At 39.8% G+C, this 19,417-nt stretch overlaps 1 protein-coding gene across 1 annotated transcript in view; it reads right to left on the bottom strand.

Moving 5' to 3' along the window:
* Nucleotides 1–4,581: 4,581 nt before the first annotated feature.
* Nucleotides 4,582–19,417, bottom strand: part of pdia5 (protein disulfide isomerase family A, member 5) — a 52,694-nt gene continuing 37,858 nt past the window's right edge. Inside the window, exons 13-17 of the mRNA XM_035175080.2 lie at nucleotides 19,073–19,236; nucleotides 18,461–18,591; nucleotides 15,164–15,234; nucleotides 7,762–7,896; nucleotides 4,582–6,875 (exon numbers count right to left, since the gene is read on the bottom strand). Coding sequence (XP_035030971.2) covers nucleotides 6,801–6,875; nucleotides 7,762–7,896; nucleotides 15,164–15,234; nucleotides 18,461–18,591; nucleotides 19,073–19,236 — 576 coding nt within the window. The 3' untranslated portion in view covers nucleotides 4,582–6,800. The remainder of the gene's footprint in view (nucleotides 6,876–7,761; nucleotides 7,897–15,163; nucleotides 15,235–18,460; nucleotides 18,592–19,072; nucleotides 19,237–19,417) is intronic.

Raw genomic sequence — 19,417 nt, 5'->3', positions numbered from 1 at the left:
AACAACACAGTAAGTTTGTTATTGGCGTAATTTGTGTTGTTCTCTTGCACACTTTAATCATTGTTAAAGACACATCTCTCCTCTTCGGACTTCTTTTCTAGTTGAGAACATTATTATCCCAGCAGATCTTATTTTATTATCATTAGTGTTATGATATATTGCGAGCTTTCTTGTTATACCTTTTACTTTGTAAAGCACTTTGATCAACCAAGTTGTTTTAAATGTGCTATAAATAAAGTTGACATTGACATTATTTTGAACTTTATCATTAGGACATCCTGTAGCACTTGTGTAACTTAAAACAAAGTTACGCAATATCTTAGGGTAAAAGGTGGAAAGAGGGAGAGGACAACTTAAAACACTAAATCTTTTTTTAAATAAATAAATGTTGCCGGGTGATAATATATGTAGATAATACTGTACATTGAAGCAAAAATGCTATCAAAGAACTATCATTTACAGTCGATGTTGGTCGACAGTAAAAAAGTTACTATAATATTCACTATTTTCTCCCCAACTCCGAGTCTGTAAATATTCATGAGCCCATTAACTGTGATAGATACTGTTTCATTATTCACCCCATTTTTATTTCTTATTCCAGTTTCCCACCAAAGCCAGTAACAAATTAGTTGTACTCCAACCATCTGATGCTGAGAAAAACACAGAAATTAAAATAACGTGAAAAATTAATGTGTTCCCAATGCCAGCCGAGCGTTAGTCCTCTGAAATGAGCCATTCACTGGCATCAGCATTTTCTCCTATTTTCATACATTTCCTGTTACAATATGGACGAAATACACAAACTGTGGCTGGAGGAAATGAAAACAATACAGACACACTTATTGGCCTCATCCCTCACACATACCTGTGCAATCTCCCCAGAGCTGTGGCAATGTGTCAGCCTGGAGGGACCCCCTCAGTCCCCTCATGGTGTGAGAGAGGGAGACAGACACACAGGGAGAGCGGATGATGGATGTCTGCTGCTGCTGACTAGTTGATGAATAGCCACAAGTCTCAGGCAAGTGTTCAATGCAGAAAGTGTCATGTGTGAGGAAGGCAGTGTCGTCATTCACAGTGACACCGTCTAAACAGATGTGCAAACACATCAGCATTCAAATGCATCAGCGCCGATTTCCTCTTTCCCGGGATGTCATCATTACACATTTCAACTTTGAGCCCAGCAACTCTTGAGAACCTTGACATATCAAAAAAACACACCTTCAGAACAATGTCCCGGTTCAACTGCAGGAGTTTGACATTTACCTGAAATTCATGAAATGTATTGTTCTACTCTCTTGGGTAAGAATTCATTCATTCATTCAGTATAATGAAAGTTGCAATGAAAGTTTTGGAAGGGTAATGCATATTACCGGCACACACATTATACCCTGCAGTCAGGTGATGCTGAGAAACCTTTGTTTCACTGTAACAACTTCACTTCATTATGATGTCATTCATATTACATGATGATGAATGATTGGATCAAAAAGGTAATGGATTACTTTCACTCCCAAGTATTATTCCAACCAAGTTTAGTGAAAATTCCCCCATGTGTTGTATTTTGTACACACACACACACACACGTTTGTACAGCTGTCTTAATGAGGACACTCATTGGCATAATGCATTCCCTAGCCCAGAGGTCTTCAACAGGGGGTCCATGGACTTTTGGTTGATTAGACTTTTTTATTTATTTTTTATTTTAATTTTTTTTTCCACAAATTCAAATATCTTTAAATACACATTAACATGAAACCAACATATTGTAGCGAACGGATAAATGGAGGCAGAAGACGTTATCTTTCAGTCAGCAATGCACACATTCAGCGACGCACAATAATACAAACATGAATATATGAACCTGTGTATTATTTGAATAGCTTAGTATTGAATGCACAATAACAGGGTAGCTATGTTTATACATGGCACTAGGCCCAGTTTAATATAAAACACAATTTTATACAATATATATAGTAGGGGGTCCCTGCTCCATCTCTCCATCAGTTTGAGGGTCCTTGGCCTGAAAAACGTTGAAGACACCTGCCCTAGCCCATTACCTTAACCCTAACCATCCAAACTAAGTGCCTAATCCTAACCCTTACCATTAACCTAACCTAAACCTAATTCTAATCCTAACCCTAAAACCAAGTCTTCACCCCCAAACAGTCCATTAAAGATGGGTCAAGAAGTGAGGACAGGCCCAAAGGTCCTCACTTTCCCAAAATGTCCTCACTCCGTTGGTTGTAAACTCAAACTGGTCCTCACAAAGATAGTTGTACAAGAGCGCACACACACACATACACGACAAATTACTTCATAGATTTGTTTAAGGATATGTAAATGTGTATAATAAACAGTGGAAGTATATGTACCTTCTTAAATCTTATTACATAACTTTATTTGTCCTGGGTTCAGTCTGTTGCGTCTCACTGGGGTAATACTGCACGCAGTCTGGGATTTATCTGAAATTGTTCCTTTGCTTTATTAATGGTAAGATAACTGGATAAATTGAGCCACACTTCATCCCACTCTTCTTTTTAGATTTCAGCACCGAGGTCATTCTACAATTCAGTTGTATTTATTGAAGTGCTGTTTTAAATTATGACTTTTGCTAATGTGTCCTGCAGCAAGTGTGTCGTTTTAATTCTTTTAAATCAATAATGGAATATTTCTCAGAACAAAAAGGTAATTAAAAACATAAAACTTACTATTGCAGTATTACAGGATGTTTCCTCATTAAATTGAAGATCAAACTGTGTTGTTCTTTCTTTCATAGAAATAATGACTTTAAAATATATTTCTTTTAAAGATTGATTTCACTCACTGGTCTCTTGGAAGGTGGAGTCAGTGATGGGAGAGTGGTGATGCAAAATGACAGTTAGGATCTGATTCAGCATCTATAGCACGAGGGTCAGATATTGATCATAAATAATTGACAGTAAATGTATTGATCGAATTAGCTGTAGCCTACAGCTAATACTCATGTGAATTGAAGTTGTGTGCAGGGGGCAGCTGGCTGCACATATACAGAGGAAGCACAATCTTTACTACACTTTTGATGGTTTCACTGGTCAATCAGGATTTGACATTTTCATGGTACAGATCTTATTGATTTAATAAATCATAATTGACGGATCCCAATATTTCATGAAAATGCCGCCCCTCTTCTCAGTGTTGACTAACGGCTCCATCGATTTCCATGGAAAGTGAAAACCGTGATCTCACAACAGAGAATGCAAATCATTTTGATTACAGCCTCGTGAGAAATGAGCTAAAGAAAATCTTTATCTCTCTCAAGCAGACACTCAGGGGCCGCTTTATTTCATTGTTCTGCTGTTTGGTCCAATTTGTCCCAGTGTGAGCATATCGAACGGTTTAAAAAATTATAGTAAAACGAAGGAACTAAAGCTTGAACAGTGAAGATAAAAAACAAGTCAACAGCAGGTGACTGCTTTTTAACAGTGCATCTAAAAAGAAGGGTCATGTTCGGAATCATATTAAAAATGAACTTAAGCAGAAGTGAGGCAGAGGACACACAGAAACATTACAGAGATAAAACTGTGATCAGCCCCAAACACAATCTTCTATAAAGGGGAAATGGCTCCTGTTAAGGATACTTGAATGGGAGCAGACCTTGACTTTGTGTTAACGGCCCTCCATTTCTTACGCTCATTTTCCACAGGTTAAAACTGCTTCTCCCTCCCCTCCGTAAAAAACCCACAAAGAGGCGATGAAGCAAACTCGCAGGCATGAAAAATCTCCTGCCTCTTTGAAAATCCCCTGAAGTGAAATTGGGATTGAGAGGGTATTTCTGCCCCTGCTCACAGGCATTAATCAGCCCGGCTCAACACGGCATGCATCCCAACAACCGCACTTTATCTGAGCACACCCACATGACCCCTCAATAAATGAACACAAACTTAAAAAAGTCTCAAAGTCACTCCAGAGCTTAGACCGAGCCTTTCAGGTGGATGATGTGGCTCCACCATAGACTGTATATACAAGAATCTACGCAGCTTTCTCAGGACCTTGACCATAAAAGCATTTTTCCCTGATAGTGTTTGACATGTTTGAAGCTCAGGCCGTGGGCTCCCACTGACATCATGAGTGGGGTCACTTTTAGGCCCCGTGCCATTTTCCAGCCATTTCTCATAATAAAGCCATCAGTGTCAGATCTGCTGAGTGCTGCTCATGCTCCATTTGTTTCCCTTCTGAGATGCAGAACTGAGAAAAATGTCAAAATAAACGGCAACAAAAAAACTGCTTTCACCAGGACGATCCATCAATGCAGCCACCTGACAAGGTCGATTTAAATTTATTCCATTGTGGCAACAGTGGAGCCTGCACCTGCCGCTGCTGTAGTGTTTTAAAAAGAAATTCAAACATGTTCTCACACTCGGCACATTCATCAGTGTGTCTTAGTGAATACATTATATTGTGTGTTTTTCTCCTTGAGTTCTAACTATGTTTTTAGTGTCATTATGCAAAATAGCACAAATATTGATGGATATGCTCGAGGCTCATCACTAAGATTAAAGAATTGCAACCATTTTCACCTTTAAAATGTATAAAAACAAGTGATTTTCTTTTCTGGAAATGTTCTTGTTTTATTTTATTTCGCAAGGTCCTTACTGCAAGGGGCAAAACTGTACATATTGCTGGGCACAGAAAAGTCAACAAAGGCAACAATGACTTCTTGGCAAGTGTGACAGATTCCCACACAACACAGATTCCTTTGGGATAAGACAGAGGTGGTTGTTCTATTATTCAACAAACGAGTGATTTCACCGTGAAGGTTTCTAAAGAAAACAAAGGGACAACGTTATCATAGGTAATTGTTTCTCCTCACGAGGAGAATGAACACGTAATCACATCGATATGTCAACACGGATCTGTGTAAAGAACTCTTCCAAAAAGCTCTCGATACACCACAAAGTGATTAAAGTCACATTGAACACTAAACACAAACAGGTGTTTGGTGCCAGCCAGAACATTTGAGACAGTTTCACTTGGAATGAGTCCATTAAGAATCACGAGATGTGTCCGACGAGAAATGGTTCAGTAACGTCTACTGACAAGTCTTATTCAAAACATGATATTCTGATACAGCACAGAAAAAGGATAATTCAGGATTTTATGTTCTTCTTGGGATACGAACGATATTTCATTTGGTGACCTAAGGGCTCCAAATTATTCTGCTGGAATGCATAATTACAAACAAACTAGTTCCCTTTAATTGTGTTTCGCGATCCCTGAGAACCATATTCATAATGAAAGAAACCAAAGTCTTGAATAATGAAACACAAGTCCAGCTACAGATAAGCCTTTAAATATTTATAGTGGCCAAAGCATGGGAGTTGAAAACACAGCGCATTAAAAAAATTACTTCAGAGGTAATAATGACTCTGAATCGATGATGCTGGGAGAAGCTGGAGGGGTCTGGAGACTTCAGTTGATTAATACTTAATTACTCCTTGGATGTTTCTGTGAAGTCTCCCCTCACATCCATTGAAATGTGAGGGGAGGAATGGGAGAGCGCTGATCCAAGCTAACTGAAGACGAGCGAGACCAAGGTGTGGCAGGCAGGTGCAGATCGAGATACAAAAAAATGGCCACAGTGGTATTTTTTCACTCTTGGCTCCTCTGTATCGTTCAGTTCACCGATGTAGGGAAACAATAAACTTAAACAAAAACCCTGAATGCCCAAAATGTAAACCAGAGGCTTACAGTATTCCAGCGTCTCCCTGAACGATGTGTGAATGCATAGTGGATTGTAAGATACTGGGTGTTTACTTAAACACACAGAGGGATGATTTAAGTTTTGGACATTTTATCACTACTGTGGTTCGGCCTTTGTTAAAACCTTGATGAAAACCCATTTTGAATTAACAACACAAGAGCTGCAAGATGTTAAATGTCACTTTAGTGCTGAATGTTGTAAACTCGAAATGAAAATGTATAAAGCATGAAACTATGGAGGGTAATGTGCAGTAATATTTGGCATTTCATGTTCTTGAATAACGACGGCACCAGGCCTCTGATTCCCTTCCACTTATCATTTCATATTTCTGCAATTCGAGCTATTGTTTTTATCTTTTTAGATCCGTAAGGCCACAGTTTAGAGCAGAGAAAAAAGGACCTTGAAGTGAAACTAATCATGAAAGTTGGGAACCATTCAGAATATTAACCCTTTGGTAGTAATTTCACCCCCTCACATGGCTTCAGTCCCTGATCATCTGCAGCCGCACTTCTTTTAGATGTTAGTGTTGAACGCAGTTATCTTCTAACTGATGAAAAAGCAATACTCTGGATGGTCTTGGGCTTGAGACATGAAGAAACTGTAGAAAAATATTGGAACAGGTGTTTGTCTATAGAGGAGACGCATGCTGATTATCAACAGAGCAGGGACGATGGAACTGGATTTGGACCCCTGTGGAGAGACACCTCCATCTTTAATTAATGGTGTCATTCAGTTTCAGACCCCCCACACAGGGCTAAGCAGGGGTCAGTATTGCATAGATACTGTATAGGGTGTAGCTTTTCACATATGCAGTCACAGTGTTTTGGGCAAATACATGAAATCTCTTTTAATTCTGTCCGTGTATTTTCTGCCCATCAGAATATCCATGAAAAAGAAAAGTGGTTGGTCTGACTGAAGGTACTCTGTTGGTATAAAAAATAGCCTTTCGCTGAGGTCATCAAGTCTCCCACGTCAGTGCGGATAGGGCCCTCGCCGGGGTCAAAGGTCCCAGTGCAGTGACAAACTGTGCAGTGCAACGCCCCCTCGCTGAGCACCACCCTCAGAGGTCCTCCTTCCTCTTGACAGCCTGGTCCCGTCCTCTGAGGCTGCGCATGAAACCTATGAAGCCTGCCTCCTGTGGACAGAGGAACAGTTGCTGAGTGCACAAAGTTTCACTGATCGTCACAGAACTTAAAGTCATTTGTAAGTCTTGAAATGCTTCTTCTAAACTTATACAAATGAGTCAAACATTATCTGAGCTTGTCCTGACAGTATTGAGATAAGAGAAGTAAACACAGAATCTAAATGTTGTTGTCAAGTTGAAGGTCAATTCTCTTAGCTCCAAAATATTCTAGCTGCATTATTCTCTGCTGCCAAAGGTCAGGATGAGCCTCGAGTGTGAAAGAAGAACAGGGACTTAAAAAAGACCTAATTTGGTTGTGACAGTTTTTGTTTGGTGACTCTGGCATGTTCTAATATCATATATACTAATATTATTTGTTGTATGTTTTGAAAGGGTTACCTGTGATTTCTAATTATTGTCTGTTGTGAATGATTGTAAAGAAGAATTCTTCTTACAAAGTCTGTGAAGAGCTTTATTTACATTTAAAGGGAATTACTGATAGGTCAGACATTTAAAATCAAGAATCATCATTATCAGCAGCAAAAAACTGACAATATAAAACATTGGACATGTCATCAGTTCTACATTGACGTCTTTGTTAATTAGACCATTTTTGGCTAAAACCAATATAATAAAGTAGCCGACTGGACATAAGTGAGTAGTTTGGCTGGAAACCAGTGCTAATAGAGAGATCAGCTGTTGCTATAAATAGCTGTTAACATAATAACTCCGTCCACTGAAGACATCCACCCTCTTTTTAATGATCAATGAATTTCATCCAAAACAAGGAGAAGAAATTGAAATTCTAGCCAAATTGTGTGGGTTTACACAGAGAGTGAAATCATTAGTGAGAATGAAAGTAAACATGAGAGCAGGAGAGATGTTTGGTACAACTTACCCCACGATCTCCATTGTACTTGTCCACGAACTTGCCGTAGTTGTAGTGACTGAATGTTGGGTAACCCTCCACGCCTTCCTGCTTACAGAGCTCGTGGTTCTGTCCCTTTGTACAGTCCACAGCAGCGTATACAATCTGAGGAAGAGATAACAGTGAAGAAGAATGAATGAATAAAGGATAATATAAGAAAGTGCTGGACATTTGTAAGATTTATCAGTAAAACTATATGTCTTCTATGTTCAGCATGTCAACATACTATCCAGCAGAAGAGAAGTTACCCAATGAAAACGTGTATTTGTGTGTTTTAAAGATCGCTGCAGTTATTTCCCCTGAATAAAAACAGATGTAAGTTCATGAGTCAAGTCTATTTATGCTTTGGCTCACATTCTGTCATTATATGTCCCTGTTTTATTATTCTATAAAATGATTTTAATTCCCACCCGGTATTTTTATTGTTTGTGTTCAAGTTAGTTATTGTTTTTGTATTTCCTAAGCACTCGCTTTATTTTTTTAAAGCAAATAAACTTTATTATAATCGCAGATCAATACTATAAAAAGCACAAACAGGATGTTAGAAGAGTGTGAAATAAAAAAGTCAATATTTATCCACTTTAAATGGGCATTTACAACAAGGACTTACACACACTCACTCTTTACAAATCTCTACAAAACAAGTCTTGCAGTGGTGTTCTTCCACCGATCAGGTAACGTGGTCACACTTTCCCCTTCTGTTCCGAACGCATCACTTTGAATAAGGACCAGTGTTTTTTCAGAAAAATATTGTGTCACAGTGAAGTTGACCTTTAACCTTTTCAATATGATATGAAATGTTTTTATCCCCTCAGACATTTGCGTAAATCCTTCTCATAACTTATTCATGACTCCTTGAAAAATGTGTTTTGTGATGTGGCTGTGACCTTGACCTTTGACCGCTGAGCACCAATTTTTTATCATTTCATTCTGGAGTTCAAGTGGACGCCAGATGTAATGAAATGCGCTCCGGGCTGTTGCTGATATATTATTGCCTTCAGGAGAAATGGACAGACGTGAGGTCACAGTGACCAACAAACTCTAATCAGTTCATCCAGTTCATTATTCACCAACACCAGCTCTGCGTTCAGTTCCTGTCATCGGTCCTGTAGACACTCTCACTTCTAGAGTTAGAATTGTTATGTATGCTATGACCCATCATGAAGAGCAAAGATCTCTCTGGTACGAAAAAGCCTGTTTGAGAAATGCAGGTAAAAGATGTAGACAGGCTGAACACGGGGAGAAAAACCCAACTCCAGCCTCATTATGAGATTTATAAAGTGAGATGTTGGATATAACATGGAGCTTAAAAGGTCTAGGCTGGCCTTTTTTCTCTAATGTTATAAAACTAACAGTGGTTCACTTAATTCACCCTGCAGCATTAGCCCTGTCTGAACTGTTATCCACAAAATCGTACAATGACCATCTTTTTTATAAATACAATTCTAAGGATAAGACAAAGTCTGTAACCTCATCTCGGCCAATGGCTGTCTCCTGTGCCTCCCAGTGAGACCGGTCTAGACCTCTCAGGGATCTTTTAAAGGATGCTTTAACCACATAGCATCAGATAATACAGATATAGTTTTTTTCAGTCAGGCTTTTTTCCATGGGCCACTGAGGACTGCAGGTTATTAAACCTCTTTTGTAAAAAAATACAGCCTGGATGCTTCAGTAATAAATAACTATAGGACCATATCAAAGCAACCCTTTTTAGGAAAAACCATGAAAAAGTCTCTTGATGCAAAGCAATTTCTTTAATGCTTTTTAGTCTGGATATCACCCACAACACAGCACTGATGAGAGCACTGCAGGCTCTTGTTAAAAGTTTGTAAAGACGTCTGAGCAGTGATGCATAAAAATCGCAGCTTAGGTGTCACAGTATCTCAGTGTAAGATAGGCTACTACTTTGTGAGTGTAAATTGGTAATAGGGAATGTGAGAAACCACAGATGAGGTTCCCCAGGTGTCCGTTCTCCAGGTTTTTCCATCTCACATCTACAGCACATGTTCCCCCTTGTTCAGATTATGGAAATTCTCACATCTCTCACCATAAATAGGCAGATGACACACAACTCTCCATAAAGGTGTATAGTCCTTTTACCTTTGCTGAGTAATAGCATTGAACAAGTGGGACATTTGAAATGATTGTTTTTGGCACCAAAGAAGAATAATAAAGTCAGTGCTCACCTTGAATCCATGACATTAAAATCTATGAACTATTAGAGCACATCCCTCGGTCAAAGCCCCAAATTCCCTTTATTGAACCACATTTAAATTCACTATATCCAGGTTTATATTTGGACCACACACTCATAAATATCAGTCCCCTCAATATGCCTGATAGGTTTAATCAAGATCCATAAATTATTCTCAGAGAAATCAAGGAAAATGTTGAAAAACAGACAGGGATCAAGATCTGCACCAATTAAGTTCTAACATAACCCTCTCAGCGGAGGTTAGCAGGCCAGAAATCTTGGACTCCGACATAAATTTCAACAGCCACATGAAGACAATTACAAAATCAGCCAACTACCACCTTCAAAACACGACAAGAATTAAATAATTCCAGCTATGGCTATAACTGGGGTGGAGGCATTGGAATAAGTGGAGCATTCCTCTTTAGTTAAGCCATTCAGAGAGGGAGTTGGAGAAAAAGATTCCGCACAACAGTCACTCCTGCATAAAAACAACAAAGGAGATTTATGTTGTGAGGCTGTTGCATCGATTACTGACAAGTCGCCCAATAAGGCGTGAATGCCGCTTCACTGATACATGGCTCACTCTGCGTGTCCCTTTGGACAGCTGATATGTCCCCCTCTCTCAGGGTGCTGAATGCCGGAGCATTGAACCTGTCAACATCGAATAATCATTCCCGGTCCATCTGCTTGCTCATGCTGAATGAGGAAATGACAGATCTTCTGCGGAAGGAAAACACATTAGACACTTCTCTGCACCTCCTACAATGAAGTGCCTCTCAAAACCTCATGTCCTCATTACAAAATACAAGTGGCTCTTGTTTTGTTTCCTATGCAAATAAAAATACTCAAATATTGAGAATCTGCATAAGCGCCAACTGTTAGATGAGTGCACTGCTGTTGAGTGGTGGCTTCTCTGCATCAGCAGCAAAGACATCTTTGAACACAAAGGGGGGACAAGGAAAAAAACTACTACATGGAAGGGGGCAATGCAGAGACAATAAAGGGACAGTCTGTTAATCAAGTGCTTACACTAGGTGTCTGAGTGCTCCCCAACAAAACGATTTCGCTGCAAGCTGTGTTTATTCAGCAGGTTTGAGATGTTTGATGTTTAAAAAAGCTAAATAGTCGACAAAAATTTAGCTGACAACACAGTGTCAAATCACTCTACTCTTCCCGGAGCTGGGCAGTTCACCAAGATACTGTTTACAATGGGAACAAATGTCTTTTTACATTTGACGACCCCTGAGTTACGACACTGAGATATACAGACAGTACTTTAGGCAGCAGCAGCACCAACAAGGGACATAATTTAAGTACAGACTCCATCCGACTGCTCAGCCCTGTGTGATCAATCAGAGTAGCTGTGAATTGACAGAACAAAATGAAGTCGTAGAGACGCTGCTCTTCAAAGTCCGCAGCCAGTTCCATTATCGATCCATTGTCAGGTGACAGGGGACCTCACATCCTGACATTGTTCCAGTGGGAACATTTCTGAGGAGCAGCACATTAGCAGTTGAGTTGGTCTCAAGTCCTGTGTCGAACTGAAGAGCAGCGAGTTAATCAAACATAATGACAACATGCTCTGTTCTCACAATTAAGCTCCTGTACTTTACCAGTATCTGTTATTTTGAGCAGAGAAGCATAGAGTAACAAACTCACTTCCTCATTTCATTTATTTGTTCCTGTATTATAATACAGATGAAGCTGCCATATGAGCTCTTTTATGTTCAAAAACATATGTAGTATTGACAGCAGGGAACTCAGATAGACTTTCAAAAGACAGAAATTGTTTCATAGGTTTTGGTAATAATTTGACTCTTCACCTTTATTTTCTCTTAAAATTAAGTTGACTTGAAATGTATGTAAAACCAGTTTGCATTTATTCCTGCTCAGGGTCTTGGGCTGACCGACTTGTTTGCTATCGAATCAAAGAAAGTGGTGAGTATATTGTTATATCACTAGTTGTGATTAACCTGAATTAATATTTAATAAAGCTTTTGTTTATGCCTACTCTAATTGTAAAAAGTGAGGTCTAGCTTGTATATTCCTTCTTCCCTGTGTCTGCTGCTGCCCTGCAGCATAGCTTGGCCTTTTATTGCCCCCTGTTGATCAGTGGAGTAGTGTGACACGATTGGTGGGACGGTCACCCAAATGCACAGCCCCGTCAAGCCCCAGGAAACGGTGCTGGGCTGTGAAATGATTGTCCCACAGCGGCCAAACCAGGTCACTAGAACTTCTGATTTCATCATGGTGCACACCAGCCCAAAAAGCTTTTTTCCCCCAATACACAATCAATGGAAAAGGAGTAACTGTAGAATGGCCAATAAAATTGGGAATTTTCCCATTACATCAGATAGAAAAACATTTGGACAGTCTAGAAAAGCTGTTTTAGTTTCAATTAATCCCATTCATGTCTGTGCAGCGCTAACAGGAAGTTATCCAGCTCAGCCAGACGACTTTTTGAACTGACATTGTCTCAGGAAACTCGACTGGAGAAGGTCTTCAGCATGCATGATAAGATCAACAGTAAATCTCCACAGTCATTGTTTTCCAGGAAGAGACAGTGTCCCAGTGAACTTCCATTTAATTGAGTATCTAAATGTGCACTGTGTGGCTGCATCCTGTACAAACTACAAGGGTTAAAGGGTAGAGACTCCATGCTGAGTATTAAATGGCTCATTGCTGTGGCAGCAGACAGCTTGAAGAAACGAGCAGTTCCAATGTGTACCTTTAATGCTGCTATTGATTAGAATCTGGGAAAAAGACAAACAGCTCCGAACAAAACCCGGTGCACAGCTCCCCCACTGACATACAGCACAGAATGTGGAGTTTTAATTGTTTGTGTCTTCAAAGCCGCAGCTAAGCTTGTGTTTGTCTTTGGTAAATGAGGCAGGGGCGGCTAATAGACTGTGATTAACACCAGCCTGGTACAATACACTGGGGCTTGGCTTTATAAATAGAGAGGATTGCCAAGTAAACACATGCCGAGCCTTCAGATTTACTCCTGTTCAAACAACTTCTCACCTTCACTGGCCACAGGAGGGAGGACGAGAGGTAAGAGACCTGAAACTTCTGCAGTTACACAAACTTCACAGATGAGGGTTCATCTGTTTGGGAGCCTCTTTGGATTTGACCTAGGTCGCTAGATACTGGTTCTCAAAAAACAACATCCATCCATTATCTATCACTTATCCTTTAAAGGTCATGTGTGGTTCGCTGGAGCCAATGCCAGCTGCAGGTGCACTGCGGGGTACACCCTGGATAGCGTATTGCAGGGTCGTACAGTCACTAAACCACCACATTCACACCTACAGAGAATGTACCTCATCCCGAGATGGGATTCGAACCGGGAACCTTCTTGTTTAGAGGCAGTGGTCACAGTGCCACCCATACAAAAACAAATTACATTTCTGACTGATCTAGACATTTCCGTTTAAAATACTTTTATTATACCGTGAAAAATACAAAATACACCGTGCTGGGAGGCAGGGCTTAGACATGGCTATCTAGAAAAGCCAGATTTTTCTTTTTCATACATACATACATACATACATACATACATACATAATTATATATAAATAAATTACATTACATTTAAAAAAAAATTATAAATGTTTTATGAATTTGGTAATAAACGTGATATTAAGACCAGCATTAATGTATTTTATCATAGAACAGTCAATATTTAGTTTGGAGCTAAAACCACATCTCAGTGTAAAGTATCTCTTTAACGGTAGCTTCAATCATAGCTCCATTGACGATATGTAAAAGCTTATATTTGTTTATTACAGTCTAGTTTTCCAACTGGATTAATCAATAACCAACATATGTGTTGTATTGTGAAGGATACTGTGTAATTTGAAGGCAGATTGTGCAGTGACGTATTTCATTGTTTACTCTAAGAATCAAGGAACGGGTTTCAAGAGTTGTAGCTGAAGTGCAATACTCAAAACATTTCTAATTCATCTTTGGAGGTTTATTGCAATCGAGAAATGTTGCAACGGATTGCTTCAGAAAGACGGATGACTAAGTTGTTGAGGACACGTCACTGTTTTATACCATCTGACATTGATTTTGAAAAATTCCAAACAAATGAAAGAGCAAGATGGCCTGAGCACTATTAGAACTATGTGCGGTTAACATGAAGTGTGTGTGTGTGCGAGAGTATGTGAGTCACACAGAAATATTGAGCCCTGCAGTCAGAGGGCATTAAAAGTGGAGAGCAGGAGTGGGAGGGTGTTGGGACGAGTCATGAGGGAAAAGGAATAAGAGGGAGTAGAGATGATGGAGGGTGAGGATGAGTGTGTCCTGTTGTGACTGCGTGAACCTCCAATAACCCCAGAGCCCGGAGTGTGCCAGGTTTTTTTCTTTGCCAAGTTTTAATGAATCAGTCAGATGGAGAGAAAACTACTTTTCTTTGAGTTTTCAGAACACCACAGTTATCCTAAGATCTAAGTCAGTGAGTGCAATGAGGCTGCAGGGCCTTCATGCTAATTTCAGATTACCAGTTTATTTTATGAAACTCTTCTCTGACACCTATTGAGCTGTCAAAAAGGCCTGAGCGCACAGTACAAACGTTAATGGATTATCAAAGAGTCATCACTTTTGAGCATTGAAATCCAGTTCACATTTGACAGCACTACATAAAGAATCAAAAGAGTGCGGCCTTGTCACTCTGAGGTCTAGAGTGTGGAAATATGCTTGTTTGCCTTCTCTTATCGTGTTCTGTGAGAAGATTTAGATCTATTTTTCCCCTGTGAATCAAGTTTTATGCAGCGTTTGATCAGTTCTTAAGTTCATTGGAGCTAAATGCAATAGTACTGATCGGGGGATGGGGGTGTGGTATCAAGATCCTGTCGATACACATGCCCAATCACGACATCTGACCCCGTTTCTATACCATCAGTTGACAAATTTAATCCAAACTTATTAGAAACATGGCCACATAAACATGCATCAGTGTCATAGGAACTACAGAAATGACAAACGATCTCTGAGAAAAATATATATCTGATGTGACCTTTTTTTGTTTGATTCATGTCCCATCACTAACATGGAGTTTATGATGTATAATGCAGCCAGCCACTAGGAGGCGATGAAGATGGCTTCATTTTCAGGGTGCCGTCAATGGTGTAAATGAATGTAATCAGCTGAATGTGCAAAAGCAGCACTAACCTTCCGATCCTCTTTGAAGAGCTCCGCCGCTGTGGTGAAGTGGGGGACAGCGCTTTTACAATGTGGACACCCTGCGAGAGGAGAACACACAGATGGGACATTGTTAAAGATCACAGTGACACTTTTACACCACGCCATCCGGCTTCACATCCTCAACAGCACCACAGCACCGTTGTGACGAACACGATGCTACTAAAAGGCACACATTTACAGATGCAAATGAATTCACTTTAATCCATCATTTACTTAGTCTGAAACATGTTCATAAAGCACGTGCTGCTGTCACAATCCTGAAGTTATTGAGAGGTTTACGCCACATTAGAGATGGTTCGCTCATATATTATGAGACTGTAAATCTCTTTATTGCTGCCATAAACACAACCTCCCAGGAGTTCCCTCTGCTCCAGCAGCCATCAGTTTACAGTATGTCAATACTTACACAAACACACCTCTAGGTACCGCAGCTAAATCATGTTTACAGGCAGCAGGTTGTAGCAGGTAACTATTAATCTGTGGGGGAAGACTTTCAGATTCTAGCTACAGCTTACTGAGGACAGAACGATGTGTTGTTGGACGGCACTTGCAATCAAGCAGAGTGATGTTGCGGTTGCAACATTGTTTTCCTTTGACTCTCTGTTGGTATTTGAGGCCGTTCGCTTGTCTTGCTCTTCTGTCAAGTGCCCGGCTCTTCTATTTATTACAATCAAACTGAACGCTGTCAGCAATTGAACTCTTCTGCTGGAAAGGTTAAAAACCTAAAATCACCGCTTGTGCTGGGAACCAGATTCTCCAAAAGGAAATAGGCAGATAGTCAGTGGGTGATTGGAAATAAGCTTCGATTGTGCAGGATTGGGATGAAATGACAAGTCAATCAGCAGATAATAACAATTCAGACACAAACTGTATTTTAAAATTGATGTGCGCATTACTGCTTGAATCTTTTATAATGGAGCATCTTTATTTCTCACAAGCCAATGAAGCCATCATTGAAGTTTTCCAATGGTCATACATACAAAAGATGTGGGCTAATTTAACATCTATCTCCTCTAACCTACAATACATATCCAACAATATGTGGACACCCAAATCTTATAATCATATATGAAGGTTGATCGTGTCATTCATACCCGTATGCTTTAATCTACTGTTGTAACAGCCTCAATTCTTCTGGTTTCATGTTTTATATGCCAATATGCCAAACTCATGTTCCTTATTGAGATGTGTACTCAGAAATGATATATTTCAATAGGAATAATTCCACAGCATTATTGTGTACTGGCAGAATTAAGTTAACTTTAAAAACATAATTCTTTCATGATCATTTATAGCACTTAAATAATACATGTGAAAATATACAATTGAAATAATTATTAAAGTGCAGCTGCATGTCTTAGATTAGTTCCTACCTGCCATTGTTTACAGGGGGACAGGTATGAAGGTGAATTGAGCCTCCCGCTACGGTGGGAAAGAAAGGTGACTGTGAACCCCCGATAGAGTGAGTTGGGAACTACGTACTGTTTGCCGTGTTGGTGTGGATTAAATAAAGACGAAAAAAGAATATAGAGCTGTGCATAAGGAGAAGTTGAGACCGTTATTGCCCACTGCCCAGAAGAGCTGGAGCACGCTACACACTGAGAAAAGAGGGTTACAGTTTACAGATGACAGCAAATTAATTATTTAGCAAATCAATTCAATCCCAAATTTATACAAAAGGGACAAACAACATATAATTGCATGAGTCCTTTCAGGAAGGAGAAGATATGAAAGCATTTAGTTTCAATTTAATTTCAATTATGCTGATTTGAGGCTAAAAGTTAATAACCCCCACCTCAGTTCTGTCTGAAGCATCTCCAGCCTCGATATCTTAGCAAGCAGCTGTGACTTATCAAATGCTCTATTAGATGCATAGATCCCTCTCTGAAACAGTGAGACAGCAGAGAGCAGGGTGCAGATGGAGTAGGCGGAGTGGAGGGGCGACAGTCTGCCGCTGCCTGATGTGCATCTGGAGCGTTTCTTTGTAGAAGGGCGAACCAAAAGGGCCTGATGGAGGCAGCGGCCTGGCCACTGTGCCCTGTCTGGCTTTGAAGCCCTCATCAGACACAAGGGCAAAAAAACTGGGACAAAGGTGTGTGTGTGTGTGTGTGTGTTGATATATAAGCAGGTCGGCTGCTCTGTATTCCTTCTGCATGTGTTTTGTTTGAGAACTCGGATGTAGAGTGTCATAACACCGGGTAATCTTTTCAAAGATGAGTTCAATGACAGAGACTCACCTCTGTCTTTATGGAAGTCTCATTTAAAAGAGAAACAGCTCAATTAGTTGGTGCCACACACTTTTCTAAATCCAAAGTTTGAGTTGATGTCAAATGTCCTCGGAGAGCAGATGACTGAATCTTTTGCTTGTGGATTTTTTGATACTGAAAAGCACCAAAACTTCACCCCAAGCTGGAAATAAACAACTGACGTATGAGGACTCTTTTCAGTTTGTTTATAATTCATTTAGATTCACCTTATGTCCAACTGGTGAAAGTAAGTATATTTAGCTTTCTTATAGAAAAATATCTGGGTCAAGTAAAATCAAAAACAATGAGCTAAAAAAGGCTAAACTCACAATCATAAAGTCAATTTTACTTATAGTCATGTGATTAATTATAACTACTAAATGTTTAATGGAGCTTTAAATGTCAATATTGTTCCTCATGGAACTGTCTTTTTAACACCTTTTTTAATGAAATTTAATTTAGGTCCAAACTAGCAAAAGTAAAAATTTACTTGTTCAAAGTAAACATGTGTAAACGCCACGAGTACTCGCCATTTTCAAGTTACTAATCGGTAAACTTGCATTTCCTCCTAAATGTTAATAAACTAGCTGGCAGGCTGGCTAGGAAGGCATTGGTTTAGTGCATAAATGTAATACTTGTGCTTTTTTTCCAGGGTTTTCCAGAGTTTCATGTTTTCCTTTTTTTTTTACAGATCTATTCTCAGTGATGTGAATCATTCCTCCTTCTCCCCATGGTTTAGGTGGAGTTTATATACCGTGTGATGAGGAGCTTGGCAGGAAGCGCAGAGTTACGTATTCACACTGGTTTAAAACCAGGATATGATCGCACCAAGAGAAATGCTGTGATAACACTTGGTTGCAGCAACTCAACACACACAAGATATTTTGATCAGAATAGCCAAGAAATGAAATGAATCCACCTAGTGCCACTTATGCAGGAGCCGTACAGGAGTGATTTCTGACTTTTGAAAGGTTAATTAACAGTTGTGTTAAGTAGATGTAATGAATTAAGCTCTTACAGGGGGCGTAGAACATGACCAGAGCATGTTTTTTCTTCTTCAGCGCCTCCCGGAAATCCTCTGATCCGAGATGGCTAACGCTGGAGGGCTTATCCTCCCAAGACTGCTCTGGTGGAGGTGGAGCTTGGGGACTAGAGACATGAAACACAGCAAAGCAGTATTTATTAAGTATGACAAACACTGCTTTACATTTACTGTAGGTGGTAACAGTATCATAAATATAGATACTGAGTAGGCATACGTAACATACACAACAGACCTGTTCCCAGTAGTAGTTGTGATATAATACTCAGTGAGTGAGACGTCAGTGTTATATAAAATAATGTCTGGTGACCTCTGGCCGCAGACTTTGTCTTTATGGAGTCTGTAATTTCCACAGCTGTAATGATGTCATCCTCACTCCATTTCTTTTCACAATGACCTTTTCCAAAGACAAATATATTACATGTGGCAGCTAATCACAGACAAACTAGAGTGAAGCTAAAATATAAAACTACGGCCTTCGTATCTGCACTGTAAATGAGTTTGAGTTTGTTTCTAAATGTGATAACTTTGCAGTTTACAGACAGAAGTAAAGATGCGAGTGTGTTGCCTGATAAGTGTGTGACTCACTTGTGCATGAACTCGATGATCTTGTCTTTGCTTCGGAGATGCGGCAGCGTGTACTTCTCCTCACCTTTCTGGAAATACTTCACAGTTGGGAAACCGGAGATCTTGAAGCGATCCCCCACAGCCTTGCTCACAGTGGTGTCTACGGCTGCTAACGCACCCGGGCTCTATGAAGAAAAAAACAATAGCAAACAGAAAGTCAAGTGGAAGTTAAAATGTCCAATTAGACCCATCAAGGTCCCTTAGACTAAATCTTTACACAACACCAATTAACACCTCCCACTTTAGAAAGTTCAACCTTTGAAAATGAGCAAGCAAAGCATTATCTGTATGTAAAAGTGCTGCATT

Source organism: Hippoglossus stenolepis, chromosome 13 (genome assembly GCF_022539355.2).
Source record: "Hippoglossus stenolepis isolate QCI-W04-F060 chromosome 13, HSTE1.2, whole genome shotgun sequence".
Classification (NCBI taxonomy): Eukaryota; Metazoa; Chordata; class Actinopteri; order Pleuronectiformes; family Pleuronectidae; genus Hippoglossus; species Hippoglossus stenolepis.
The sequence above is the reverse complement of the archived record's forward strand: the minus strand, read 5'-3'. Positions and strand labels throughout refer to the sequence as shown.